A 27807-nucleotide genomic window follows, 5' to 3' on the forward strand; every position below is an offset into this window, starting at 1 on the left:
ACAGCAGTTACAAAACATTATTAATATTATATTGCTAATTCAAAATTAGTAATAAATGAAGGGATAGATCATGTTCATGAATGGACAGACTCAATATTGTAAGCTGTCTATTACCTCCAAATTGATCTATGGATTCAATGTTATCCCAATAAATATACCAGCCAGTTTTGGTCCTGGATGAAAAAAAAGATTCTTAATTCTTAAAAACACAGGATGATCAAACAGCCCCATAATAGCTCATTTACATTATTTTACATTATACAATAATAGTCTGAAAATAACAATATTAATACTACCACCTCCAATACTCAGAATGTACTTTTAAATTGCCTGTGCTCTCCTCTGATTCTCATACCCAATATCTCAATCTACTGAATACATAACCAGCTCGTGCTGTACTCGCCTTTTAAACTCTCATTTAGTTTTAGTTCTACATGTAACTGTTTTTTTAATGCTTGCCACCATTCCTTCTGGTGAGATTTCTCTAGTAATTCTGATTCTCCAAAGCTCACACTCTTAACAGATTCCTCAGGACATGCACATTGGTAACAGTGACATAAAATCTTTGACTCACATTTTCTTTCCTTGGAATCTTAAATATTTTACTTCCATTTTTTTCTTTTTTTAAGATTATTTTGTTTTATTTTATTTTATTTTTATTTTAGTAATCTCTACACCCCTCTATGTGAGTGGGGCTCAAACTTGCGACCCCAAGATCAAGAGTTGCAGGTTCCATCAGCTGAGCCAGCCAGGCGCCCCCATTTTTTCTTGCACAAAGCATTGCCATCAAAAACCCTGATGATAATCTAATATTGTTGCCTACAGACCCAAAGGCTTTTTGTCTTACTTTGAAGTCCAGCAACTTGACTACTCTCTGTCCTGGTGTTCATTACTCTGGGCTGATATTCTCAAGCAGAAGGTATGCTCTTTCCATTTGTATCTTCAACTCTGATTTCAGGGAAGTTCTTGAAGTATGGATTTTAGTTTGTTCTAGTCCTTCTCCATGGTTTTCTTCTTTAGGGACTTCAATTATGTGCTTGTGGATTTCTTTTGCCTTTCTTCAACATCTGTCACTTCCTCTTGAATTTTATCTCTTCCACTTCTTTTTTTTTCTTTTTAAATTGTTCCTACTTTTCACTTCTACCTATCTGGCATTATCTGTTTTGTTAATTCATTTTTATATTCCTTCTCATGAAGTTCATTCTGAAGTGATTTTTTTTCTTCTATTCCTCTTTCTTTCCTGAGTTTGGCCACCTTGTTTCTGAGTTCACAATTCTGATTTATGTTGTTCTTTTATATCTCACAACATTTTCTCAATGCCTTTTACCTCATTTTGAAATAAAAGATTACCAGATTTGAACTGCCTTGTAAATATGTTTTCTTGGCTTTCCTTGTCTGTAGGGATGGTATCCTGCTTTTTCTTTTTTATAAATACTTTTCTGTTGCTCATTTTTTAAAGTTCATTTATTTTGAGAGAGAGAGAATGAGCACACACACGAGTCGGTGAGGAACAGAGGGAGAGAGAGAGAGAGAGAGAGAGAGAGAGAGAGAGAGAGAGAATCCCAAGCAGGCTCCACGCTCAGTGCAGAGCCTGACCCAGGACTTGATCCCACGACTGTGAGACCATGACCTGAGTCAAAATCAAGAGTCGGGTGTTCAACCGACTGAGCCACCCAGGCACCCCTCCTGTTGCTCAATTTTAAATGAAATTCATATCCCTGGCCTTTTAGAAGGAACGTGGTTCAGAGTGGCTTTGCTAACTTTGCAGAGCCCCCTTTTCTGTTCTCAATATGGCAGCTTAACTGTGAGATTTCCCAGCTCTGCTCCCCTACCCTGCCTTTACATTTTCTTCCCTACTTTTTGTCTCTTGTCCCTATCTTACTCAATTTTTATTCTCCTCTCAGAAGTTCCTCCTCCCTGGAAGGGACACATTGTGGTTTTGTATCAACTGTTTCCTAGGGGCTTTGGCCAACACCCTGCTGACTTAACACAGGCCACTGACACCCACCTCCTAGTGGAGTGAGGAAAACCCTTCTCATTTCAGCTACTGTTTTCAGATTGGTCTGCAATACCTTCCAGGGAATATCTTTCGGGTATTTAGGAGTTTTTCTGCTCTTGAGTTTGCAGGGTTTCCCGTTGTTTGTCTCTGCCTTCTCCCTTCTAAACAGGACTAACACACTCTTGTGTCAATGAGTGACTTCCTCTCATCCCCTTGTATTTGGGGTTTGTGATATTTGTCAGCAAGTTTTGTTGTAAATATTGTACATGAGTTTTGGGTTTTGCCATCCAGTTACTCTGTCTTTTAAGTGGATACTCAGAAAAAAATTAAATCTATGCCGCAGCTGCCCCATTTTCTTAGAATTCCCACCCCCCCCCCAAAAAAAAGCACTAGCTTTTCAAAAGCCTTAATGCCGTGGTAAAGAGTTTAGAATTCATCTTGCAGGTAATGGGCTGACAAAGATTTTTGAAAGTAAAAGCTGACATGACAGTATGCGTTTTCAAAAGCTCATTCTGGCAAAACCATAGACAGAAAGCTTAGAGGCAAGGATACCAACTAGAAGGTTATTGTCATAGCACAAACAAGAGTTGTAGCATTCTGGATGTAGGCAGTGACAATGACAATAGATAGGAGGGCACAAAAGTTAGAGAATCCATGTGTCAGTGCCCCTAACAACTGGCATGCATGTTTCCTGGACACATTCCTTACTTTTTATTTTATTCCTTACCCTTTTATTTTCAACAGCCTGGCTTCTTCCTCCAAGGGAGCAGTCTGAAGAGCTCAGACCATAACCCCACTCTCCTTCATATCAGGCCTCACCCCAACACTGAGCCCCAGAACTACCTGGGGAGGAGAGTGATATGCTGGCCCAGGTCCCCTTGTCTTCCAGAACCTCAGAGGACGTAGGAGGGCATTCCCACTTTCCTTCGGGTGCATGGTCCCAGTCTCAGGCTTGCCAACCCTCTGAATGTTAGCCTTCTTCTCAGGAATATCCTTGGAGTTGGAAGAAGCTCCCTGGGATTTGGTCAAATAAAGAACAGAACCTGCACACAATCAGAGCAGCAATTCAAGACTGCTCCTCAGGACTCAACACCCAGCTTCCATGGTCTCTGGCCACTTGGAAGCAGCAAGCCTTAGAGGGAGACCTCAGTCCACGGACAAGGGAAGAGAAGCACAGGTGACCAGCTGGGGTCAGGGCATCTCCCCTTTGCCCACAGAAGGTAGGAAACGAGAAGAGATTTCTGTGTCTCTCTATTATTCATTGATTTGACAAACACATAGCAAGTACCTTCCATGCAAGTGCACTGTGGGATTACAAAAACAAAACAGGCAGGGACTGGACCGGGTGGATGAGGGAGAGTCTGATGTAGGGAGGGGTGGCCTCAGATGACTTCTGGAGGGAAAGGAGGGCCAAAGGGACCATCAGCCTGCTCCCACAGCACCCTCTGCTGTCCCAGATTTGCTGTGGCTGTCAGGGAAGCTTCTGATCTTGCTGGGACTGACTCCTTCAACACACTCAATCCTCATTCACCCAGAGGGCAGCCTCCACATCTTCAGAATGGGCTGCGGGAACAGGGAGAAGAAGAAAACACATAAAATTGATAGAAAACCATTCTTAACCCAGTGTTTCTCTTAGGCAAAAGTGTCCTGGGTCTGGGGGAAGAGGGGCAGGGGCAAGGGTTATGAACACTGTCCAGAGCATGGACTCAGAATCCTCCCTGGAAAGGGAACTTTCCACCTAGGCAGCACTCCAGCCCCATTGCAGGCCATCTAGCATTGGCCAGAGAGCACTGGGAGACCTGAAGAGGGACCAGCCCACACGATGGGATGTCTGGAACCAGCAGGGGCCTAGGAGGGATCTAATGATGCCTTCTTGTTTTATACAGGAGGAGGCGGAAGCCAAGGGAGGGGTGGTAGCTTTCCGGGGAGACCCAGGGTGCCACTGGCAAAGTTGTGAGAAGCATCCAGGTTTTCTCACTCAGCAGAAGGGATCCCATGGAATGACCTTTACAGACCAAAAGTGAGCTATACATGATGCAGGATGCTGCCTATGGACGTGATACAATGGAGGGAGGGGGGCAGAAACTCATCACTCGTCAACATCAGCTATGGCAGAAGTGAAAACCATTCTAAGACAAAGGGACAGGATGTGGGACCAAGTGACTCTGCTTAATAGATACAGACACAAGGTTGAGACCCCAGGGAAGCCCCACGTAGACCCAGAATATGCCCGCAGTTCTGACAGAAACCATCCTACCTTGTGGGTCCCTTGCTACCACTCCTGATTCTTATCCACATGCTCTCCTAGAACAGGGCTAGTTTTCTTGACATTCCCCACACTCTTGACCCTCTTTGGAAACTCAGCCTTTAAATTATCCCTGGATATGAAAACTGCCCCTTTTCCTTAACTTTAAATTCCAACATGCTAAGAGTTTTTATGCTAGAAGAGAGAAGGGAGGTAGCCAGGCCAGAATCCGTTCTCATGAATCCTTCCAGAGAGTGTCACTGCCGTCTCACCACATTCTGGCCCATGAAATCCTCCCTACCTCATGCATGAAAAAAATACCCTCTGTTTAATTCATTTAGCCCAGCAGAAGTAGTCTGGAATGTTCAGCATGATTTTATTTAAACGAAAATAAATGGGGAATTAAGGAACAAAAAAACCCAGGATTCCAACAGCCCAGCAAATAGAATCCTGACTCCACCAGGGAATGCTCATTGTCCGGGCCCACAGGCTGTGCGGTCTCCTACTTCCTCCCCAGACTGCTGCGGTATCCAGAAACAACTGGCCGAAACAGCAGGCGCCCCGCCTGAGTTCTCAGCTTCCCTTGTCTCTGGCCTGTGTTCATTCGAATGAACTCTCTCCCACTCCACCATCCAGAAACATCCATGATACAGCCAAGCGCTGCCTCACTTTAACTCATGATGTGGGATCAGCCAGCCAGTTCTGCTTTCTGTGTGGCAATCAACCAGGAAGCTGGTGGCGGGAAGAGGCAGGATAAAGGACAGGCAGAGAACTGACACTCAGACTCGGTGTGTTACAACCAGCAGGGGCCTAAGGGTCAACCATTGCCCAGCATTCAGGTGGGACTCTACTCCTTCTCCCGAGGGCCTCCTCATACATGCAAACCAAATTACATCATTCTTATTATAGAATAATTTAGAACAAAAATAAGTGGCTATAAACCTCATGCCTCCAACATAATGGCATAATTTATCCAGACTGTACATTTTTTTGTGCATAAGAGAATATTTTAGTGAGCTTGGTAATGCCAAAAGAAAGGAAGGCAAAAGAAAACTAGAAAACTCAGAGGCCATTTTGAACATTTAAAACAAAGTATTTGGGGGGCACCTGGGGTGGCTCAGTCAGTTAAGCATCCACCTTCAGCTCAGGTCATGATCTCATGGTTCGTAAGTTCGAGCCCCACATCAGACTCCGTGCTGAGGGTGTGGAGCCTGCTTAGGGTTCTCTCTCTCTCTCCCTCTCTCTCTCTCTCTGCCCCTCCCCAACTTGTGCTCTATCTCAAAATAAATTTTTAAAAAACTAAAATAAATAAATAAATAAATAAAAGTATTTTTATTTGTGGTGATTACAAGGAATTCCTTTGGAAGAACAGGGCTCTCTGAATAAAACTCACAAAAGGTAAAGGAAAACAGCAAAGTAACAGTTGATCTGTTCCTCATTTCATTGGTAGAAAAACAACAGTTCACATGATTATCATATCTGCAAGGGTCAGTCTGTCATCTGCAGCCATTGGTATTATAAAGTCAGAGTTAAGTTTCTTTCCACGAGGGAGTTAACTCGCAGGATAAAGGCTCAGAAAAGGGGAAGAGTGCTTGATAAAATTGTGGTTTATTGTGATGTATCATAGGATACAAATTTTTCTCTCCAGCTGAGGTCTGTGTTGCACACAGCTGGCAAAAATGGGGGCATGCCTGGTGTCTGCCTTCTCAGTGGGGAAAGGTGGAGTTCTCTTGGTGGTAGGAGACCAAGAGAACTCAACTATTTAAACTAATGGGTAACCAGCACAGTGCACATGGCTGAGTGAGGAGATGAAAAATAAAATCAGGTAAATGGATAAAGGTGCCAGGGGAACGATGATGGCCTGGAGAGAGTGAAGGTCTAAGGAGCGAGAGACAGTGTGAAGTTCCCTGTGGCAGTCAGAGCCAATGAAATCCGGGACATGGATGATGAATATTCACCATTAAAGTGCTTTTGTGCTGGAATTTAACCCCAAGTTTTCAGCAAAGACAAAAAACTTACGTTGGTGTTGCTCAGAGAAATTCAGAGAAGGGGGCTCTGTCCCATATTTGGGGATATTCAGGGCACAGAGAACAGTTCCAGGAATCAAGACACAAATGATATTTACAGTTGAGCAGGAAGAAAGTCATAGGGAAAAGCCTCAAAAGAGCAGAAGCTCTTGGGAATCCACACAGATATTAACAAGGAAATTGGATTTCTCCCAGTGGGAAGGGGGATCAAGTCTGTGTATTATGCTTTAAAAACAAGTATTAGAGAAAGCAGGTAACACTAAAGCTGTCCCTAACCCCCCTTGCCCACCCCTACATTGAGAAAGCTGGACTTCGAATGCATGAAATGAGGAATGCATGATACAGCAGAAATCACACAATTAGAATATAAGGCAAGGGAAATAATTTCTCTCACCCTCTCCTCTAGACCATCAGCCCTGCCCATTTGCCTCCCTTCTTTCTGCCATTCTGATTCTATGGATGGAATGACTTCTTGAGACCCCCATCATCTAAGTGTCTAAGTCTCTGAGGAGGTTAAAGGTTCCCACTTGCCCGGTGGGTGGGCCTCTTCTTTGTCATTAACTCAGAACAGGAAGTGGGGAAGAGGTTGGAATTCTCCCCAGGAGAGAGCCAGAGGACCAGACCGAGCCAACACTTGTGGCCAACTGAGGGCATCTCAGGACTGTGGTCTCTGGAGTTCTTAGAATCTCAGCAGAGAACAAGACTAGTTGCCTCCTGCAAACCTCACTGGCAGCTTCTTTCCTCAACCTCCAGCCCCACAATGCCTCAGGCTCACACATGAATTAACAAGAACATAAAAATCTTATTTGTCCAAGTCACCTCCATGAGGAAATTGGCTCTCCACACAGCTGGCTCCACCCTCAGCACCTCTGGGGATTAGGAAGTGGGTCGTAAGCACTGTAAGTTGAGGACATAGACCTATTTCAGGTCCTGTATACTTTAGAACTGCCTCCAATTATCCAAAGACACAGACCAACAGGAGACACAATGACCTCCCTTTCTCCCTGTTTCAAACTCCGTTGTCTCACCTCAGCTTTCTACCAAATGCCCCTCCTCACCTCTGTTATTCCCCCTGATATAACGGGTCTCACCTCACTTCCACTCATTCATATTCCCCAATTCTGCATCCAAGCCCTACACTAACAAGTCCCCAGCCCTGAAGGCCCATATTCCCACTCCTCTCCTCGGGGTCTCTGTGTCCACGAAGTCTCCCCAAATTAGTTCCTCCCCCACAACTTCCTGTGGTCTGATAGTCCTCAACTCTCCATCCCCCCAGAAGAAAGGGATTGAGAATGTACTAAGTGTTCCAAAGACCTGGCAAAGGCCAGTTCCTAACTGGATGGTAATAAAGAGAGGAGAATATATTTGTCTCAAATAAACCAGGACTTCTCCACATTCTTCAAACTTATCGCTTTGGAAAGCCATACTCATCCCAATGGACTTCCATTGCTCCAAAATGTTCTCCCCTTTTGAAAGGACTTTCAGAGGCAGTCTGAACCTGGTGATGAAAGGGAACCTGGTGACGAAGCAACCAAACGGAGTTTCAACCCAAACCTCTCTCCACCTTCTTCCTCACCATTGGTTCCAAATGGTAGTTGATCATTGCTAAATATTAGCTCACTTTCAGAAGCACATGATAGGTCCCTTTGGGAGTCCCAAAGCCTGGGACATTGACTCTGAGAACATTTTGTAGGCAAGCATATGTAACATTCAGCCAGTTTACCTCCTGGTCATACTCGATGCACTTGACCAAGATGACTGGTCAGCTTCTACCAGCTCAGGGAAAAAACTTGTTACTGCAGTGGCCTCAGGTGCTTGCCAGAAAAACCAGTGAAGTCACTCAGAGTGGTCAGTTGACCAGGTAAAGCACCTTCTGTCCATGTCTTAGATGCAGGGAACATCATCCCCATCCTCCTCACCCTCTATATTCCAGGTTCCCTAGCCTACTGTTGAGGATAGGGCCCCGTACCCAGCTAGAGAAGAAAGAGAAAGAACACACAGGACAGGAGGAGGGTCAGATCAGCACCCCAACGATCACCAGGGTGTTTAACCAGGCATTCAGGAACAATCACCTACTCAAATAACCCAGAGGACAGGGGTGTACTTTTCTTTAACCACATCCAGGGAAGGAGGAATTAAAGTCTTCAGGGCATCATCCCTGTCCCCGCTCCCTCCCCACACCTCCTCCCTCTCCATTTTGGGTAACAGCCCCAGCTTGGTCACAGATCATTACAGAGCTGTTTTAAATTCATGAAAACATCTTGTTTTGAATTAATGAGAAAAAAAAAAAACTCTTTACCATTCAGACCTCTGACCCCTCACCACCATTCCTGGGAGTACTTGCCCCTTTAATTCCTGAGGCCCAGAAACTTGGAGAGTCAAGGAGGCAGGGGTGTGGTGCAGAGGCTGCCATAGGCAGCGCTGATTCCAGCACCCCGAGGGCTGATTTCCTCCTGGAAAAGACTTGTGCAAATAGCCAACAACGGTTCCCGTTGGCTGTGTAATGAACTGTCAAGATGACTTTTGAAATGAGAAGAAAGTATCCTCCTCTGCCTACACATACCTTCCACTCAAATACACACTACACACCCACACACAGGTACACACACACATACACACACACCACACACAAACACACCAGACACCATACCACACGCACACCACAGGCACTCACATACACCACACGTAGAACTACACATACTCAACCACAAACACAAATAACACACACCACACATAAACACGCATATATATACATCACCTACATATGCACCATTCACCAGACACGACATACCACACACATACCATTTACACACACATACACCACACGTATACCCACACCACACACCACACGCATACAGCTACATACACCCACACCACATACCCTCACACACACCCCTGTGCTCTGCTACAACTGGAATCTCACCCCACGCAAGGCCCTCCCATCTCGGACTCTCTCCTGTGCTCGCTCGGTTTCAGATCTCCAGGAGTGTAGCACCTCCTATCCCTCACTCTCTTGTCCATAATACCTCTGGGTATTTCCTCTAACATTTCTACTCTTCCCTCAGCAGGTTTAGACCTTCATTTTTTTCCTCCTTAGACCCTCATTTTTTTTTTCCCTCTTCCTGGCACACCTCGCTATAGGCCATATTAACATCAAATTCGTTAGTTTAATTTTATTACCAGGCCTGGACTGTGAGCTCCACAAGGGTAGAAACCCTGTCACACTGACCTCTCTGATGCCCGTGTCCGGTATCTGCAGAAGAACTGGAGCCCCTGCCTACCTTCCTCTGAGGTCTCCCCGCTCCTCCCTGCTGTGCCTCCCACTTTGATATGAGGCTTGACTCCCTGACTCCCAACTTTATTCCCACCCTGGACTACAGGAACTACCTGACCTTTCCTTCTGAAGACTCTTCTGGAAGCCATCAGTTAAACGCAGTAGCACCATTCTCTGTCAAGCCGAATGTTCCTCATATCATAGCCTGTCCCCAAGGCCCTTCCTCGGGGGGGTCCCACCACAGACCACTTAGGAATTCCAAACCCAGTGCCGGCCCTCTTTGCCATGGAACCCCGTAGAGACCCTCCACACTTCTGAGAACATGCAAGCTGTCTTTCCAGACTCAAGGAAGCTTCTATGGCCTGAATCACCAGATTTCCACACTACAGGCACAAGCCCACTTTGCAAGACCGAGGGAGCTATCAGCCTAGGTTCCCTTAATAAACCCCACAGATACCACAGCAAAGCATACCTCAAGGGACTGGGTATATAAGTGAAATTCCCAGCTTCCAAAAGATTAAACATAGTCCACTAGCTCCACATGCCTTCAGCCCAAATTCTGAAGGCATGCGGCTTCACACATTTAGTCTCACTTCATCAAAAAAAAAAAAAACAAAAAACAAAAAACTGCCTTCTTACTGCGTTAAGGCATCTTGATTCGGGCTGTGAATACAAAGACAAGTTAAACATGGTCCTGGCACCACACAGCTTGAAGTCTGGTGTGGGAGACCTAGCTCTATGCAGATAACCTGGGGACAGGCTGATTGATGCAAAGAGAGAAGGAAGCACAAGGAACCAATAAGAGCACACAGCCCAGAGCTCTGACCTAACTGGGTAGGGAGAGGAAGGAGTACAAGAATGCCAAGGAAACTTCCGGGAAGAGGGTATTCCTGGTCTGAATCTTGGAGGATGAATAGAAAGAAGCCATGCCATCTAGATGTAGGAGAGCATTAAAGAGAGTAGGCAGAGGAAAACACGTAAAGAGGCAGAAGCTAGAAAAAACAAAATTTATGCAAGAGATTGAAAGAAATGTGACATGACTGAAGCAGAGTCCAGATGAGGGAGTGAGGAGGGGTCGGCACTGAAGAGAGACAGGAGACCCTCATGAAAGGACACACGAACTCACCCAGGCTCGCCTATTAGAAATCACTAGACAGCCAGTAGACTGGAAGCCGAGACTATCAGAGGGAAAGCCAGTGATGGGACCATGTCTTTAGTGGAGATGAGAAATGGTGGAGCCCTGGAAATGACAAAAAGGCAGCATGTAAAGAGGGAGACGTGATGGGTGTCAATGACCTTGTGACATAGGTGGTCTGGGAGAAGGAAAAATGTGAAATTCCTCTCGGATGTCTATTTAGATTGCTGGATGAATGTTGTGCTGTCCAAACAGAAAACAGTGGGAGAGGATGAGCAGGGGATGGGGGGAAGCTGGACGAGACCAGTTTGCAGCTTGTAGGGTTTGATAGGTTTCCGGCAGGTCCTGTAACTGCTCATTTGTTGGTGGGTATTAACATCCGGGTGATGGATCAGAGCTGGAATGTGGATGTGGAAGTAATAATTGTGACTCTAGGGAAAGGGGGAAAGGGCTAAGAATAGAATACTGGAGGGCAGTGAAGGGGCAAGGAAAGGTGAGTCAGGGAGTGAAGGGTCGCCAAAAAAGAGAGGAAAGGAGGGGGAGAGAGAGAGAGAGAGAGAGAGAGAGCATCCCAGCATATCACAAGGTAAAGGGTCAGCTGTGTCACAAGCCCACAGGCTGGGAAGTGGAGATAGTATCTGAGCACCTTGATAAGGATTGTTTCTGTCCCGGGGATGGTAGTGAGAACATTATGGGGCGATGGGAACATAAAGTAAAACAAGAATATTGAGGTAGTTTTTTTCAAAAGCTTGCTTGTAAAAGGGTTGGAAAGAAGTCAGAAAGGGATAACATAAACACTTTGTTTATTTTTTCATATTAAAACTTTTTTAACGTTTATTTATTTTTGGAGACACAGAGAGACAGAGCACAAGCAGGGGAGGGCTGTGAGAGAGGAAGACACAGAATCCAAAGAAGTTCTAGGCTCTGAGCTGTCAGCACAGAGCCTGACACGGGGCCCAAACTCAATCAGTCAGTTACTAAATAGAGAACCCCACCTCTAACCCTGTGGACTAGGAGGGGCATGCCTTCTCTTCCAGGGCGTGATGACTCCTACTACCACATATGCCAATTGTCATTGTATGCCAAGTGAGGCCCTTGCCCACTGTGTGTCCCTCAAGACAACACCACAACCCACTCACCTTTGCCTGTCTGGACCCAGCAGTGCCCAGCAGCACTGGTTTGATCGAAACCCTAGTTTTCATGTTATCCTCAGCTCCCCAGCTTGGGCCTGAGAACAGATGGAGGAGGGAGATGGCCCATCTTGACATAGATATTCCTCAATAATGGATAATTATGATTAATTATACCACAGGATAATGACTATGATTTCCAATCATTGAATGAAAAACAACTGAAGTGGGGCAAGTGATTGCCTCTTCCGAGGCCACACAGCTAATAAATTACAAAGTCAAGTCACAAACCCATATCTCCAAGGCTGGCTCTGTCATCCCAACCAAACACAAGTCCACAGGAAGGGATTGCAAGGTGAAGAGGGCACTTTTGGATTCTCCACTAATCTGGATTATCCATACTACTGGCCATCCTCCCCAGCTGAAGGACAAGCCCAGAAGAGACTACGTCCTCCTACTAATTTACCCAGAGACCTTTCTGGAGTTGAGAATGATTAGCTGGAACTGAAGTCACTTTGGTGACATCTACAGAGACTGAGAAACTCTGGTTACCGTATGGAGAGCCGCAGAGAAGATCCCAGCATCTCCAGGCCTTAGTGAGGAGGGGCCTCAATATGTCCTGAAGGCAGCCTCCTGGGATGGACTTGGCCCAACCCCAGGGAAGCTCCAGCCACTCCATCATCTCCTGAGGAGGCTGAGTCTGACCTCCTGGGTCACATGGCCACTTCCCTGTGACAGAGACATTTCTGGGCACAGCCCTCCTGCCAAAGTCCCCTCCTCAGAAAGCTCTCACGGTCTCTCTTAGGACCCAGATATCACCAGAGATGGCAGCCCAGGTGATAGGTAGGATGGTGAGGGGAGAAGCAGGCAGAAGATGTTTGGATGCCAGTCAGGCTTGTGCTGGCCCCAAGGCTGATGTCCAGGGCTGACCTACAGTGAAGGCGGCCACTGGCCAGCCCCAGCCAGCCCTTGTTGACTTAACAGGTGGCTCTGAGGTGGGAGAAGAGAGGAAAAAGAGAGCACACCACTGGAAGACTGGTTCCCATTGGTCCCTATCATCATTAAAAGAGGCCCAGAGAGACAGTACGCACACACTAGCTCCCAGGACCTCCAAGAATTCTGTGGTATACCTACTCTGGCACATGGAAGCATGAGGTTTACAACTCTCCTCTTCCTGGCAGCTCTGGCTGGGGTCCTGGTCTATGCCCATGAGCATGGTCCTTCCCCTGCATTCCCATCCTTATAGCCCCCCTAAGGTGGGCCCTGCCTCCCCTCCTCCCTTCCGCTCCTCAGCAAGGCAGTTCTCCCAAGTGTGTCTCTTCATCTCTCCTGCCTGCCACAGGGTTCACCACACAAGGGCCTGTGCCCACTAATGAAAGGAAGCGAGGCACCCTCCGGCACCTGCCTGGCTCTACAGCCCGGCCTCTGGTTTGCCCCTTCTTCTCTAGCTACTATGGAATTCCTTTTCTCCACCAATGAGCTTACCTTTGCCACCTGCCCAGGCTCTCATATAGCTGCTTGCCCATCCCCCACCCCATTCTTTTACCCGCCCACTGTCAACGCCTCCTATCCAATCTTCAAATGCTTGCCCCTTTACCTCTTCATGACTATGGATTGATTTCCTCAGAGCAGCCTCACTGAAGTCCCAGAACAGTTTAATTCCCTATTACCCATGTTATTACCTCCTGTATGTCTCCTTCCTACCACCATCATGAATGTAATTAAATCATTTTTCATGTAATTATGTTAATTCATCCAAATCCCCAACAGACTGTCAGCTTCCCCAAGCAAAGACTATCTATCTTCCTCAAAGCTATATCCTCAACTTCTAACACAATATCTAGTACCTAATACGTGCCTCATTTATGTTGTTGAAAGAATGATGGAATGAAGGGCTGATAATAATCAGAACCCATCCTGCCCCATCACTACAACCAGGTCACACCCCTTCCATTTTAATTAAGAAACTCAGGCATCCAACAAGGTATAGAAGAAAGTCAGAAAATGATTCCATTCTAACAGAGATGTTATAAGTTAGCCTAGGTCTTTGGGGAAGATAACAGAAAGACAGGTTTGGTTGAGATATTAAAAAGCATTTCTGGTAGACCCTGTGTGGCAGACATTTCTTTCCCATCTGTCCACACCCATGCTCCTGTGATTAGAGGTCTTGGAACTTCAGGGAGCCCCAGTTGGATCTGGCTTACCCACCTGACATGGCCATTCCTCCCTCCTTTGCCAGTGACACAAAGGCTGCCTCTGCCCCAGGATCGGTGAACTTGAGTCCTTCCTCTCCTACCTGCCCCAGCTCTGGGTGAGAGGGTTAATGAGGAGGGGTATGAGTAGATGAAAGAAGAGAAGTAGAAGAGGCATTCAGGGAAAAAGGTCTGGGATACCCACCTCTAGGAGCCAGGGAGAGGAGAGACTTCCTGAAAAAGAAAATTATGTACCAGAACAAGATAGAGCCCAGGGGAGGAAAAGGTCATCCCTGCCAGAAGTAAAGGAGGGAAATGGAAAAGATAGGAAAGTTCATCTTGACTAGCAGGAGGAAGACAACATGGTGGGGAGGTTGTCAGAAGTTTTCATCATGTCCCATCCTCAGCAACACTGCCATTCAAAACCTTTCATGTGGTTCCCCATATCCCACCACGTAACTCCCGTTTCCTGGCCTGATGCTCATGGTGCCCATGATCTGGGCAAATTTAATTTCCCCAGACGCTACCTCTTGCATCTTCCGTATCAGGCAAAGTGAATGACTTCCCTTTTCCTGGATAAATCTCCAACCCCTCACTTGTCCAGGCCTAGCATGCTTCCAATCCCAGCCATTCTCCAAAGCCTGCCCGCCATCCCCACTAAGAGTTCCTCCAGGTCCCTGAAAGCCTATGATACAAGCTTCTTCTTTCCAGCTGAGCTCCATCCCTCCTACACCTGCACCCACACTCTAGTCTGTCACAGAGTATCTTGCTCTGTGTGGCATTTTCTGTGTGGCCCACTCGCATTCCCATGAGGGAGAAGTTAGTCCCCTGAGCAAAACCTCTCCACACTAGGAGGCTGGTTTAGGGGATGAAAACCAGTGGTGAGGGGCGGTGGGGGGTGGTGGTGAGAAGGGGGCATTCTCTTTTAAGAGCCAACTGGTCTTTTCTTCTCTCTGAATCATAATCCACTGGAGGAAAAGTCCATGAAAGAACAGGAGACAGCAGGAAAAGACCAGAGCTGAAAAGGCCTGTGAAAGAGTAAGGCCTGGAGGGGATAAACACTACCACTGGGGGTGAGGAGGGAGCTCTTGTTCCTTTTACCCTCTCCACCTCTTGCAGCAGCCCAGGAGGCATCAACAGCTGAAAAGACAAGTGCAGAAGCCCTGGAGTTAACCAAAAGGACACCAAAGACATCAGTGATGCTATAGATCCAGCCTTGGATGGGGGGGGGGGGGGGGGGGCGGGGTTGGTTCCTACCTGCTCCCACACACAGAATTACTGGGGTGGTAATATATGCTGTGTATACCCACCTACCACCTGTCCCGTGAGAGAGCAGATGGTTCCCTCAGCAAAACCACTTCACTTTAGGGGTCCCCACGGTGCCTAGGGTGGGGGTTGGGGGTTCTCTTACAATAAAACCACTCTTCTGGCCTGAATTACTATCTGTCTTAGAAAATGGCCAAAAGGAAGAAGATGCTATTAAGGAACTCACAAAGCCAGCACTGCATACAATTCAAGCTCTAAAAAACAATGGTGAAGGTGAGTGTGTCCCGAGACGAGTGGGACCTTGTGGGCCCCAGTATCAGCATCCCTATCCCTCCCTCCAAAGCCATGTACCCAATCCCACCCCGCACGTGAGTCCTGGAACCACCACAGCACCTCCCCACTGAACCTTCACTTTTGCTGTGCCTTTAAAGATCTCCAATTTTTCATCCACATACAAACCACATGATCACCTGATACCAGATTGCCCCTGGGGTGTCAGCTCCAGCCTTCCCACTGCAGAGCCTGCCCAGGTGGAGAAAGGCAGGTCTCTTGGGCTCTGGTGAATCTACCCTTGACTCCTGTGCAAGGCCCTCCAGGGGCTGGGTGAGGTTGGAAAGCAGAAGACTGAGTTGAGGAGAATGGACATGGTGGAGCTGGGGTCCGAACCACATTCATATTCTCTTCTTTCCCACTCTTTCCTCTCCATCCTCAACTCTCTCTCCCTCTGTCTTTCCCCCTCCTTTTCTCATTTTTCTATAGCTATCCTATATGATGTCATCCATGATATTAAGGATAGGGGCACCTGGGTGGCTCAGTCATTTAAGCATCCAACTTTGGCTCAGGTCATGATCTCACAGTTCGTGGGCTCAAGCCTCACATTGAGCTCTGTCCTGACAGCTCAGAGCCTGGATCCTGTTTTGGATTCTTTGTCTCCCTCTCTCTGTGCCCCTCCCCAGCTTGCACTTTGTCTCTGTGTCTCTCAAAAGTGAATAAATGTTAAAAAAAAAAAATTGTTTAAGGATAAACCCAACTTGCAGCCAAAACTGTAATGAGAAGCTAAGAAGTGATGCCCAGAAGCACGCAGGCTTCAAGACAGTAGCATAAAACCTAAAAAAAAATTTTTTTTAATTAAATTAAAAATAAAACCACTATTAAGCTGAAAGCATCAAACTTAGAGTATGTACGTGCTTTCTTCAAAGAGAGGGGTGGTGAAAAGCCTAGTCAGGTGTCCCCAGGATGCAGGGGTCCCCCCATAAGGCATCATAAGCACCCTGGCTCTTCACCCTGAACAATAGCTTCCAGACTGAGCCTTTCCAGAGAGCAGAGACCCCAGAGAGTTCGTTCACTCATACCTGCCCCCTCATCCATGTCTGCAGGAGCTGAGCCTCCCAAATTGGTTTTCCTTTTATTCCTCAATTTCCCTGCCCAGTGACATTTTACTATGCATCAGAACGTTGACTGAGACTTTTTCCACAGCCCCAGAATTGGCCCTAGGCCCACACCTGGAAGCCACAGGCCATGAATAGCCTACATTCCATGGAGAACTTCTGATACTAGGAGCATTACACCACTCTGCTCCCCACCCTGAGACTTACCAAGAGTTAGAAAAGCCACCCAACCCCAGTCTACCCCTGGGCTAGCATTCCATGCCTATGGAGTAGGAAAAAATGGAATCATCAGAGTCACTTGCTCTGTGGGCAATGCAGTGCTCCTACCAGAGTTTTTTCTTGAATGTTCCATGGAAGAAGGAGGGAGATGCTCCTTCCCTCCTCCAAGTCAAGTAAGGGGCTGTGGGAATCGCTCATAGATTGGAGGTTCTAGTCCAAAAGGAGACTGGTACTCCCCTCTCTGAATGGATGCTCACTCTAGGCTAACCCGGATAGCCCAGACTGGAGCACAGTAGGACAGCTCTGGGGAGAGCCTGTGTCCCCAGGTGGCAAGAATATGTTAGTGAAGGCTACACTACTATAAATAATAACCCAAAGTATAATGGTTCAAACACAATGGTACATCTTTCTCATATACCAGATTTGAGGGAAGGGGGCAGGAGTCAGACCTCTCCATGTAATCATTTAGGGATTCGGGCTGGCAATTGCTTTGGCATCAAGGTCATTCTGTCATCTTCTTCACCATTCCAGCCACAAAAATGTGGAAGGATCCCACAAGATTGCTTGAAGGTTTGTCTGGGCTACACTAGTAAGTGATATAGGTTGTTGGCAAGAACTCAGTCTCATGGCCACACTTAACTGCAAGGATCTAGCAGGAAGATGATCAGCATGAATGTTGGTGTCCCTGTGGCAGAAGTTGTGGCAGAGTGAACCACAAAATTGGTGCCTGATTGCCATCTGAAACTTCTGGAGGCAGGAAGTGTTTCATGGTAGACCATAGAAGAGATGTAAGAACACACTCCTACCTCAGTCTCCTGAAGCCTTTGGAGGGCAAGGGAGAGAGCTTAGAAATTCCCGTTGCTCTCATGAATGCATTTAGAAAAGTGGTCAAGGGCCAAGAATCTGTACAGGAGGTTCCAGGCCAGGAGAAAGGAGGCAGAACCTGGTGACAAGGTTGAGTTGTCAGTCACTCACAGGGCCCCAGAGGAATTGTCATTTTTTGAGGGGTTCCACAGCAATGGCAGGAGCTGGGGTGAATCTGAACACTGTCCACCTGGAGACCATCACACCCTACATCAGTGGAAGTCCCTAGAAGAGCAAATAAATGGAGACCAAGCCAGAAGACCAGGACCTCTCCCTCCATTAACAGGAACCAGTCACCTTAGACGATCTCTGCCTGTCTTGTCGCACCTCCCTGAGATACAGAACCTGACCCCTTTCCCCCTTCGTGTCTCTCCAGTTAAGTGTCTGCCGGGGAAGAAAAGGAGGAAAAGTTTTAAACTGGAAGGACTCTTAACCAAAAGACACTAAAAAAGGTAAAATCTGCTTAAATATGTCACTAAAAATGGGAAAGGGAGATTTGACATATTTGGAAGCACTGTTTGCAAAAAAAGAAAACACCAAATCCTAGCTAGTCAATTAACTGTTGTTTCCAAAGATAAAATTAACCCACAAGGACCAGGATCTGCCATCATGGAAATAGCCAAGAACTGAACACTCAGTTCTGAAGGGGTCTTCTGTCATGTCTACTAAACATTCAGCTCCAATTCTCCAAAAATTCAGGAAAACACACAGAAGGAGACACAAAGAATGATAAAGCAAGCATGATTAAATGTTAACATTTCTGGACTCCAGTTCCCAGTGGACCTAGGAAGAGTATGTGAAGATTCTTGGTACTATTTTTGCAAATTCCCTGTAAGTCTGAAGTTATTTCAAAATAAAAAGTAAAAATACTACAGAAAATGTAAAAGGAGAAGGAGGAGGAGGAGAAGGAGGAGGAGGAGGGGAAATAAAATCAGGAGGTTTCACATGGAAATCCAGATCTCCAGTTTCTCTTGAAGTTGAATGTCTGGCAACAATCAGCTTGAGGGAGGGGAAGCTGACCACTTTAGAGGCCCCAGGCACACCCCAATTGGCTCCAGTTCTCCTGACTCCCTAACCCTGAGGTGGAGGGACACTTCTCATTCATCATTGCACTGTTGTCTGCCTCATATCTGGCCTGCCTGGCTCATCTATGTTACCTGCCTGACTCCCGGACGCATTGACATTTGCAACCCTTAACCCTGACCTTTGACTCCAAGTCCCTGGATCACATGGGAGCCATGAGAATTCTTTTGGCTTAGACCATAGGCAGAAAGGCTGGCTCTTTGTTCTTTATGCCTCCCTGTGGCTCCCTGGAGCTCGCCACCTCACCTGTGAAACCAGAAACGGAAAAAAGAGTCCTTCATATTAAGGTCTGGAAAAAGCTTCCTAAAGTTGCAGAGGATGTATTTTTCCCTCTAGGCCCTACCTGATGTCCACTAAACCTTCCAAAATCAAAATGTTGAAAGATACTGTAATGGTTCATTTTATGTATCATCTTGACCGGGCCATGGTGCGCAGCTATATGGTCAAACATCATTATGGATGTTTCTGTGAGAGGGGAGTTTGAGTGAGATTAATAGTTAAATCAGTGGACTTTGAGTTCAGTGGATTGCCCTTCAGAATATGGGTGACTCTCGTGTAATCAGTTGAAGGTCTGACTAGAACAAAACACTGACCTCCCCTGAGCAAGAAGGAATTCTGCCAGCAGTAGCCTTCAGACATGAACTACAGATCTTGGACTTGCCAGCCTCCATAATCATATGAGCCAATTCCTTAAAATAATACACACACACACACACACACACACAATTAGCTCTATTTTCCCTAAAGGACCCTGATTATTACAGGTACTAATTAGTTAAGACTAGAGAAACAGTGTTATAAAGGCCTAATGTTTACTATAAAATAGATTTCATATTCAAGCATAGAGTTGTGGTTGATAGCAAAGACTCTGGAGCCAGAAAGCCCATGTCTAAAACCAGCTCTGCCCCATACTAGCTATGTGATCATGGGCCAGTCCTTTAACCTACCTTTACTTTAGTTCCCCATATGTAAAGTGAGAGTATTGACAGTACCCATCTCATTGGGTTGTTATACAGATTAAATGAGATAAAATTTATAAAGCTCTGAGAACAGCGCTTGCTTGGCACATATTATATGTTGTATGTTTGTTAAATAAGTAGAATAAGAGTCTTTAAAATAATTCTACTCATTGCTTTGTCTTCACACCTCCCCCACGAACAGATGAATGATCAAGGACATTAGGGGCGTGTAGCAATTTGGGCCAGGCCATAAGAGCGTGGCAGAGAAGATCAGCCATGTGAATTGCACCAATCAGGGTAAGATACCCCTCATAAACACAGCTTAAGTCTGTGTCTTGAATATGTGAACTATCTACCCCAAGAGTCTGGGTCACTTTCTCCTTTAGAGTGTCTTCTAACTCTCTAACCCCAGGACAGGGTTTAACACACAGAAGGGGAACAAGGAGGAGACATTCAGCATGGGTCAGACAGGGTGGAACGTATCACTCAGGATCCTGGCAGAAAACCTATGGCATGATCAGAAAGTTTTTTTAAGAGGCGTTTTAATGAAAAAAAAAATTATTTACAGAGGTACAAGTAAGGACTCACAGCAGCAGAAAGCCATTACCATCCCTAACACTGAAGGGAGAGGAAATGGCATTCCCTGACACCAGTTAGGAAATGGAGCTGTGGAACCAGTGTCACCAGACAAACTATTGTCATAGAGGAACACATCCACTGTTACTCCATGCTGTATTAATAATCGGTGGCTTCATAACAAATTATTCCAAAACCTAGCAACTTCAAATAACATCATTTCTTACTTCACAATTGCTGTGAACCAGGAGTCCAGATGTAGCCTAGCTGGGTCCTCTGCTCAGAATCTCTGACAAGGTACAATGAAGATATCATCAAAACTGCAGTCACCTCAAGACTCAACTACAAAAGGACACACTTCCAAACTCAATCACATGATTGTTGGCAGGATTCAGTTTCTCATGAACTGTGAGGGCAGCCCTCAGTTCCTTGCCACCTGGACCTCTCCACAGAGCAGCTCATGCTATGGAAGCTCTCTTCATCCGGGCAAGCAAGCTGAGAAGACTCAGAAAGAGAGAGATATTATACATATAAGCAGAACAAAAGTCATAGTCTTTTATAACCTAATCTCAGAAATGATATCCTATCACTTTTTCCATTTCCCATTTGTCAGAAGTGAATCACTAGATCCAGAATGGGTATTACACAACGGCATAGATACCAGGAAGTGGGGATCGCTGGGCACCATCTTAGAAGTCTATCTACCAAGGTATCTACCTGCCACACTTGCCAAAGCAGGGAGAGAACAGGAAGAACGAATGCCTTGACCTCTCTTCCCATTCTGACTTCCCACTAGTGTCTCCCATTGGCCAAACTCAACTAGAAGCTAGAAGGCAAGAGAGCCCAGGTGGTGCACCCCATAAAGGTCATCCTTCCAGACCAGTGCAGAGATGGTCAGAAAACAGATCTGAAGCAGGGAAGGAAGCAAAGAACTATGAATAGAGAATAACCAGGAGAATAACAAATAAGAAAAGACACCTTGGCAACTGACAGAGTTATCATGGAGGTCAGATACCTTAGAAGACAAGACATCACAGAAGACAGCTCTTCACCCAGATACACGAGGTGCATCTCTCTTCTTTAAGATACATATCCAATTCTTTCCCAGGCCCTATAATTTGGCGTAACATTTCTCCTGGGCCCTGTTATAAAATACTGAAAATTTTCTATGGAACTAAGTTCCATACCTTCCATCTCACCCACATTTATGTCAATACCTGCCTCTTTAATTCATGAAGCCAAGAGGAGAATTAGGAGAGGAAAAGGGCTGAGCAGTGACATTTGGAGAGACCTTGCTCTGTGACAGCTCTAGTGTTGATGCCAAAGTTCTAATTTCCTCTTAGAAAAACTTGTGCAAATATCATGGTTTGCTCCTGTTGGTTTTTTTGACGTGCTCATGGAGACCGTTGGGATCTAGAGGCACAGCCTCTCCTACTATAACGTACACATGGACACACACACATGCACCCACACACACACACACATACCAGGGCACTGATGCAGTCAAAACTCTCTCCTGCTCCTCAAGATCTCCCCATCAAGTTAAAGCCACCACCATCTTCAAGGCTTCCAGGCCTGGACCCTTAGATGGGTTGTTAATGCTAAGTCTTGTCCCTGCATTAATTCAACGCATCCCTCTTCTTCACCTACTGGCCATCATTAAATGCCAGATAAATCTTAAGTATCAAATCACACAGGGAGTTAGTGGGTGAGCAGTTGCTTTAAACCCAGTTCCTACTTGACATGACTGGAGCAGATCAACCTCCTGAATGTCATTGTCATCTTACCTGCAGGTTAAGGATGGGTGAAACCTAGATTAAGGATAGCCCCAAAGGACCCACCCCTCATGCCTGTGATGTCCCACTCCATCAGTTTTCTCTTCCTTTATCTTATGAGGACACTAATGCTCTGAACCCAAGCACCCAAGCACCCTCATGTTATAAACTTCCTGATACCCCCTCTCCACACCAATCTTCAGAACTGCCTTGAGGCAGAAAGCTGCAGGACCACCCAGGGCCTGGCAAAAGCTAACACCAAGCAAATGAGAGTCACAAACTTGTATACAGAACCCTATTCTCCACCCACCACCCCTTCAACCATCTCCTGTGTCTCCTTCACCCCATTCTATTTGGCATTCAGCACCAGCCTGAACCAAACCTACCCAGAAAGATGAGCCTTCTGCAAACTACAAGTATCCCACACATCTGCATAGAATTTTATTGTTGAAAAAATGCTTTGCCATGTATTATCTCACTTAATTTCCATCACAGTTTTGTACATAGCAGCTGTAACTCCCAGACGACAGATGAAAACCCTAAGGTCTTCAGTATATAGCAATGTACCATCCTGTGTATATGCCAAAGCCAGAACTCAAGATCCAGGCCTTTTGAATGCCAGCTCAAGGAAGGAAGAAATCCCAAGTCAAACACAATTATCTGCTTCTCTGGGTTGTTCACACCATGGATCAGCTCCCCACTTGAAGGAAGAACCAAGTTCCAACTTCAGTGAACCACCATTGTCCTGTAATCAGAAGATCCTCTGAGAAACAAGGGCTCCCATCAGTTGGGCCTGATGATAGAGGTTGACAGGGGTCCATCTGAGGGTTAGGAGTTCCTCCTAGGGGTTAGATAATAACTTCAAGAGCAGGAGACAACTCCAGAGAAGTCATTCATGCCTCCAAACCTGTCCCCTCAAGAGGAGAAAGGAACCATGAACTTAGTCCCCAGATGTTCTGAGTGTGGCCTCCTGGGGAAGGAAGCTCACATAGTCTGGGGAAACCTTCAAGCCCCTGCACGGAGTCCAGTACAGATCGAGGCAAAAGGTAGACAACATGATCTTACAAACACCCAACCTCCTCCTGGGGGAGACGCCAGTCCTATTAATACCATCAACAGACACATTCTAGAATCTCCCCAAACAAAATTTGCTCTGCATCTGGTCCCTGAGATCCCAAGGATGTGAAGCCAGAGGGCAAGTAGGAAGGAGAAGGAAGGGGGGAGGAAAAGGATGGCTGGAAGTCAGTAGGGAAAGGATGCCAGCTACTAGCCAGCCCCAGATATCCCTTGTTGACTTAGCAAGTGACAGTCTGGGGAAGAAGGGGAGGAGGACACGGAAGTCACACCCCTCCAAACTTGATTCCCATTGGCCCTCGGTATCCTTAAAAGGGCCCAGGAGTATCTGCACTGGTATTCCTGGACCCTCTGAGGATTCTGTGGTTATACTTGCTTCTCACTCCACAGCATGAGATTCTCAGCTCTCCTCCTCCTGGCAGCTCTGGCTGGGGCCCTGGTCTGTGCCCGTGAGTATGGCCCTTCCCCTGTACCCCACCAGAGCCCTGACAGTCCAGGGAAGCCTTAACTCTGGTCTTCATTTTTCTCTTTCTCTCCCAGTGCTGTCCTGGCTCCTCCTGTTCCTGCAAGTGACTCCTGCCCCCAGTTCTCTGCCCATAGGCTCTTTACCCGCGTTGGTCAGGGAGCCAGGAACCCCCTGGCGCTGTCTGCTCTCCAGCCCATCCCCTCACACACCTTCCTTTATCCACTATGCTCCAGCCACCCTGGCCCTCTTACAGGCCTTCTGGGCCATCACATAGAGGTGCAGGTTGTCCCCTGCACAGGGGTGCCAGGCAGGGGATGGAGGGGGCTGAAATCTAGCCCATGGTCCATTTGCCAAGCAATGGGCCCTGCCCATGGCCTTGTGTCTCTGGATGCCTCTTCCTGAGAAGAGCAAAAAAAGAAAGAAAGAAAAGCGCTATTCGTGCCAGGACAACCCTGCTGCTCCTCGAACACTGGGGCCTTCCTTCTTGCTCTTCTTTCTGCCTGGAATTCTTTTCCACTCCTTGTCACTCTCCTCCAGCCAATCCAGAATGTCACCTGGCCAATGCTTTCTCATCCGTCAAATCTCAGTTCAGATATCAATTCCTCAAAAAAGCCTTCTATGAACATGTAGGAAAAATTAGACCCTGCTTGCTGTTATCACACCACTCCCCACTTACCCCTCTAGCACCATCACACAGTGACTCAATAATTATGTCATGGAATGTAAGCTGGGTCAGGGCAGGGTCTTTCCACCTTCTTCAGCACTGAACCCCCTCCACTTAGCAGAGCACTTTGCATAAACATTGTGTTGAAAGAACAGAGACAAGGAGGGCTGGAGTCCAATCCCAGAAATCACTCATGCATGGCCGCATGGCCCCTGCACTGTCCCCCTCAGCCACAGAGGACCCTGAGCGCCTCCAACCACAGCCAATTCCCTGGCGCGAATCTCACGGCACCCTCACAGGCCAGAGGCAATCTGGAGGAGGGCAGTTTTCAGAGCATATTACACTTCTCCCGGGAGAACCTGCTTCAAACAACTGTAGGAGGGGTTAAACACCAGACAGAGTGCTTGGTGGGTCTACTGATGAGGCAGAAGGGCACATTTCACCAATAGGGAAACGTGTCTCCCTGTGTCCATGAACTCTCCTTAGAGCTGAGGATACAGAATGGGAGGTAGGATGGCTCAGATGGGTCAGGTTCAGTCCTTACTGTCACCTCTTTCTTCCACTGCAGAAGATGCCTCTTCTGATCCCACCGAGGCTACTCCGGGGACTGTGGCCAGTGAGTCCTTCTGTCCCTCCTGTCCCTGTGCTCAAGGGGAGGGTCTAACAGCCAGGGATGTGGGTGGAGGCTGGAAGAAGAATGGGGGGTGGGGGTGGGTCCTGCTCTTGGTGGTAACAAGAGGAGCATGGATGGGGGTGCAACAAGGCTAAGGATGAAATGGGACAACCCAGGCAGGCAAGATCAGTAGGAAGAATGGGGAAAGGGTTTGTTATGGATAAAAGGGAGAAAAAGATGAGGTTGAGTGATAAGGGAAATTATACCCATGCGGTATTAATACCTTCACCTACACACCCTTCCTGTAACTCCCAACTCCTTAGCAAGTTGCCCGATATCCAGCTTCAGACTCCATTTGCATCCTGGTTTTCCATGCTTCTCCTTCATGTACAGCCCACATCAGCTAAATTGAACTTGTTTGCATTCTCCATTCCTATCCTATACACACCTTCCCCAGAACTCTGGCTGACTGACGACTTCCTGCCCCCAAGGAAGCCCCTTTAGAATATCCTCCCTGCCAAAATCCTGCTTTCAAGACCCAGCGTCGCTCTGACTAGCTCCTTGATTCCCCCCATATCCTAGCCCAAATACCTCCCCAATCCTGCCCATTAGAAGCATGCAACCCTGCCCTCCAACCCTGCCATCCAAGAGGCACTGTCTTAGTCCATCTGGGCTGCACAGCAAATCACCACAGACTGGATGGCTTAAACAACAGACATTTATTTCCCACAGTTCTGGAGGCTGGAAATCCAAGATCAAGGGGCCAGCATGATCAGGTTCTAGTAAGGACCCTCTTCCAGATTACAGACTGTTGAGTTTTCACCACATCCTCACATGGCAGAAAGAGCCCTGGGGTCTCTTTTATAAAGACATTAATCCCATTCATAAGAGCTCCACCCTCATGACCTAATTACATCATAGGCCCCACCTCCTAAGACCATCATACTGAGGGGTAGGATTTCAATATATGAATTTGGAGGGGGACATAAACGTTCAGTCCCTCACAGGCACTTGTGTGTAGAAATCGTATCATCTCCGTAGCCTGGCCCCCAGCACATACTAGGTATCCTGGGCTCTGCCACTCGTTCCAAAACTAAAAACCATTTGACTTTGCTAAAATCAACAAATTGGCGTGTTTGCAGCTGAACCTGAAGTGACTACATCTCCAGCGGAAACTGTTTCACCCCAAGAGACACCCCAGGAGCCAAACAGCGCCACCACAAGTAAAGAAGGACTAAACCCACTGAGTAAGTCTCTGTCTCTACGCCAGATGACAACCCAGAGGAATCTCTGGTGGCAGGCCTCCATGACACTTCCTCCCACAGAGACGAGTCCAGGGAGAAGCAGACATACTCATTCCCCTGACCGTAAAGTCGCAAGTAAGGGCTCACACTGTACCCACTCACACAGCTTCCGCGATAGATTTTGCTGCCTGCACCCTCCATGGTTTCTTTCCTGGCCCACCCGCCTTCCTAAGAGAAGAAGCTGGGCCCCTCAGCAAAACTTCTTCACTTTAGGGATTTGTATAGGAACAATGTCTGGTGAGGGGCAGGAGGGGGAAGGGGGAGTTTTCTCAAAATGATGGGACTTTTCTGCTAATGTGATTCTTCTGCTCCAAAATTAGAATTCCTGGTGAGCAAAGGTAGCTTGGTAGCAGAACATGGCTTTCAAGAAGCAAGAAAAAAACTGCGTGAAGGAAAACTTTATGAACGTGAGTATATCCCAAGGCAGAGCCTTGTGGGAACAGGAATACTCACCACTCATCATCCAGGGGCAGGAGGTGGGTCAGGACCCCCTTGCCCAGAGACCTGGAACTGCCACAGCCCCTCCCCACTGAATCTTCCCTCCTGTTGTCTTCAAATGTCCCCAATTTCTCACACACACTCAAACCACAGGGTTGCCTGATGCCAGATTGCCCCTGGGTCTCAGCGCCAGCCTTCCCACTGCGGAGCCTGCCCAGATGGGGAAGGAGCGGGCGGGTCCCTGAGGCTCTGGTGAATCCACCTTCCATCCCTCTGACTCCCACGCAAAGCTGTCCAGGGGCTGGGTGAGGTTGCAAAGCAGAAGAGGGAGTTGAGGAGGATGGACAGGGTGGAGCTGGGGCCTGGGGCCTGTGAGCCTCATTCTCACCTCTGCTTTCTTCTAGGTGGAGTTGAATTAGCAGAAAAACTGAAGAAATTCGTTCCCAGTTCCTTTCTTCTAAGTTGAATCTAAGAATTTGAAAAGAACAGGGCCCCTGGACTCAAAGCCTTAAACATGCTTGCAGCCCAGAACGATTAAACTGAAGCATCCAACATGCTGTGTGCCTGTGCTCTGTGGGGCGGGCCCGGGAGGAGGTGGGGAGCAAAGCCATCCGCTGGAACGCCAAGAGACCCTGGGTGTCCTCACCCAGGCCCTTGGGCCTGTCAAGCCTTCCTTGGGGACACAACCCCTAACAAACCCTTTCGTTTGCACTGAGCCACCAGCCACACGTGCTGGGCCTCCTTCTAGTGCAAATGCCTCTCCAGTTCTGGTCTAATCGCTCACATAGAGTGCCTCATGACATTTGAGCATTTCCAAAAATTAAATCAACCTCCAAAGAACCAGGATTTGTCATCCTGAAAATAGTCAAAGCCCGAGTCACTCTATTAAAGCCATTTTTCTGGTGCCCTTATTAAAAATGCATCCCTCCTGCCTTCCATTCACCCTTTCTACACTGGGCCCAAGTGAAGGGCAATGGCTAATTAGACCAGATCAGTAAAATAATGAGCCGCTGCAGTGAGAGCTGGCACTTGACTAAAAGGCCTATTAACCCACTGCAACAATCCATGTGATTAGCGTACCCCGTTTCCCTCCACCACAGTCTGGGATGGCACTTC

General features: G+C 47.1%; 1 protein-coding gene and 1 long non-coding RNA gene across 3 annotated transcripts in view; one reads left to right on the top strand and one right to left on the bottom strand.

The window, feature by feature from the left end:
• Window positions 1-3233: 3233 nt before the first annotated feature.
• The window catches only part of LOC131519451 (uncharacterized), a 36735-nt gene continuing 12161 nt past the window's right edge, over window positions 3234-27807 (bottom strand). The window contains exons 2-3 of the long non-coding RNA XR_009265628.1: window positions 18944-19068; window positions 3234-3562 (exon numbers count right to left, since the gene is read on the bottom strand). This is a non-coding gene — a long non-coding RNA (uncharacterized LOC131519451). The remainder of the gene's footprint in view (window positions 3563-18943; window positions 19069-27807) is intronic.
• LACRT (lacritin) lies at window positions 23539-27243 on the top strand. 2 transcript variants are annotated; one of them, XM_058742486.1, is made up of 5 exons: window positions 23539-23655; window positions 24905-24952; window positions 26092-26196; window positions 26574-26660; window positions 27096-27243. In XM_058742486.1, exons 1-5 carry the CDS (start codon window positions 23598-23600, stop codon window positions 27155-27157), a joined length of 360 nt encoding a protein of 119 aa, XP_058598469.1. In that variant the 5' UTR covers window positions 23539-23597; the 3' UTR covers window positions 27158-27243. The 2 variants fall into 2 exon arrangements, with proteins under 2 accessions (XP_058598469.1, XP_058598470.1); XM_058742487.1 differs by lacking the exon at window positions 24905-24952 and having other exon boundaries at window positions 23542-23655.

Source organism: Neofelis nebulosa, chromosome 8 (assembly GCF_028018385.1).
Source record: "Neofelis nebulosa isolate mNeoNeb1 chromosome 8, mNeoNeb1.pri, whole genome shotgun sequence".
NCBI lineage: Eukaryota > Metazoa > Chordata > Mammalia > Carnivora > Felidae > Neofelis > Neofelis nebulosa.

Coding starts and splice junctions, on each gene's coding strand:
- LACRT (XM_058742486.1), top strand. CDS start 23,598: ATGAGATTCTCAGCTCTCCTCCTCCTGGCAGCTCTGGCTGGGGCCCTG. Junction 26,197..26,573: donor AGAAGGACTAAACCCACTGA/GTAAGTCTCTGT, acceptor CTCCAAAATTAG/AATTCCTGGTGAGCAAAGGT. Junction 26,661..27,095: donor TGAAGGAAAACTTTATGAAC/GTGAGTATATCC, acceptor GCTTTCTTCTAG/GTGGAGTTGAATTAGCAGAA.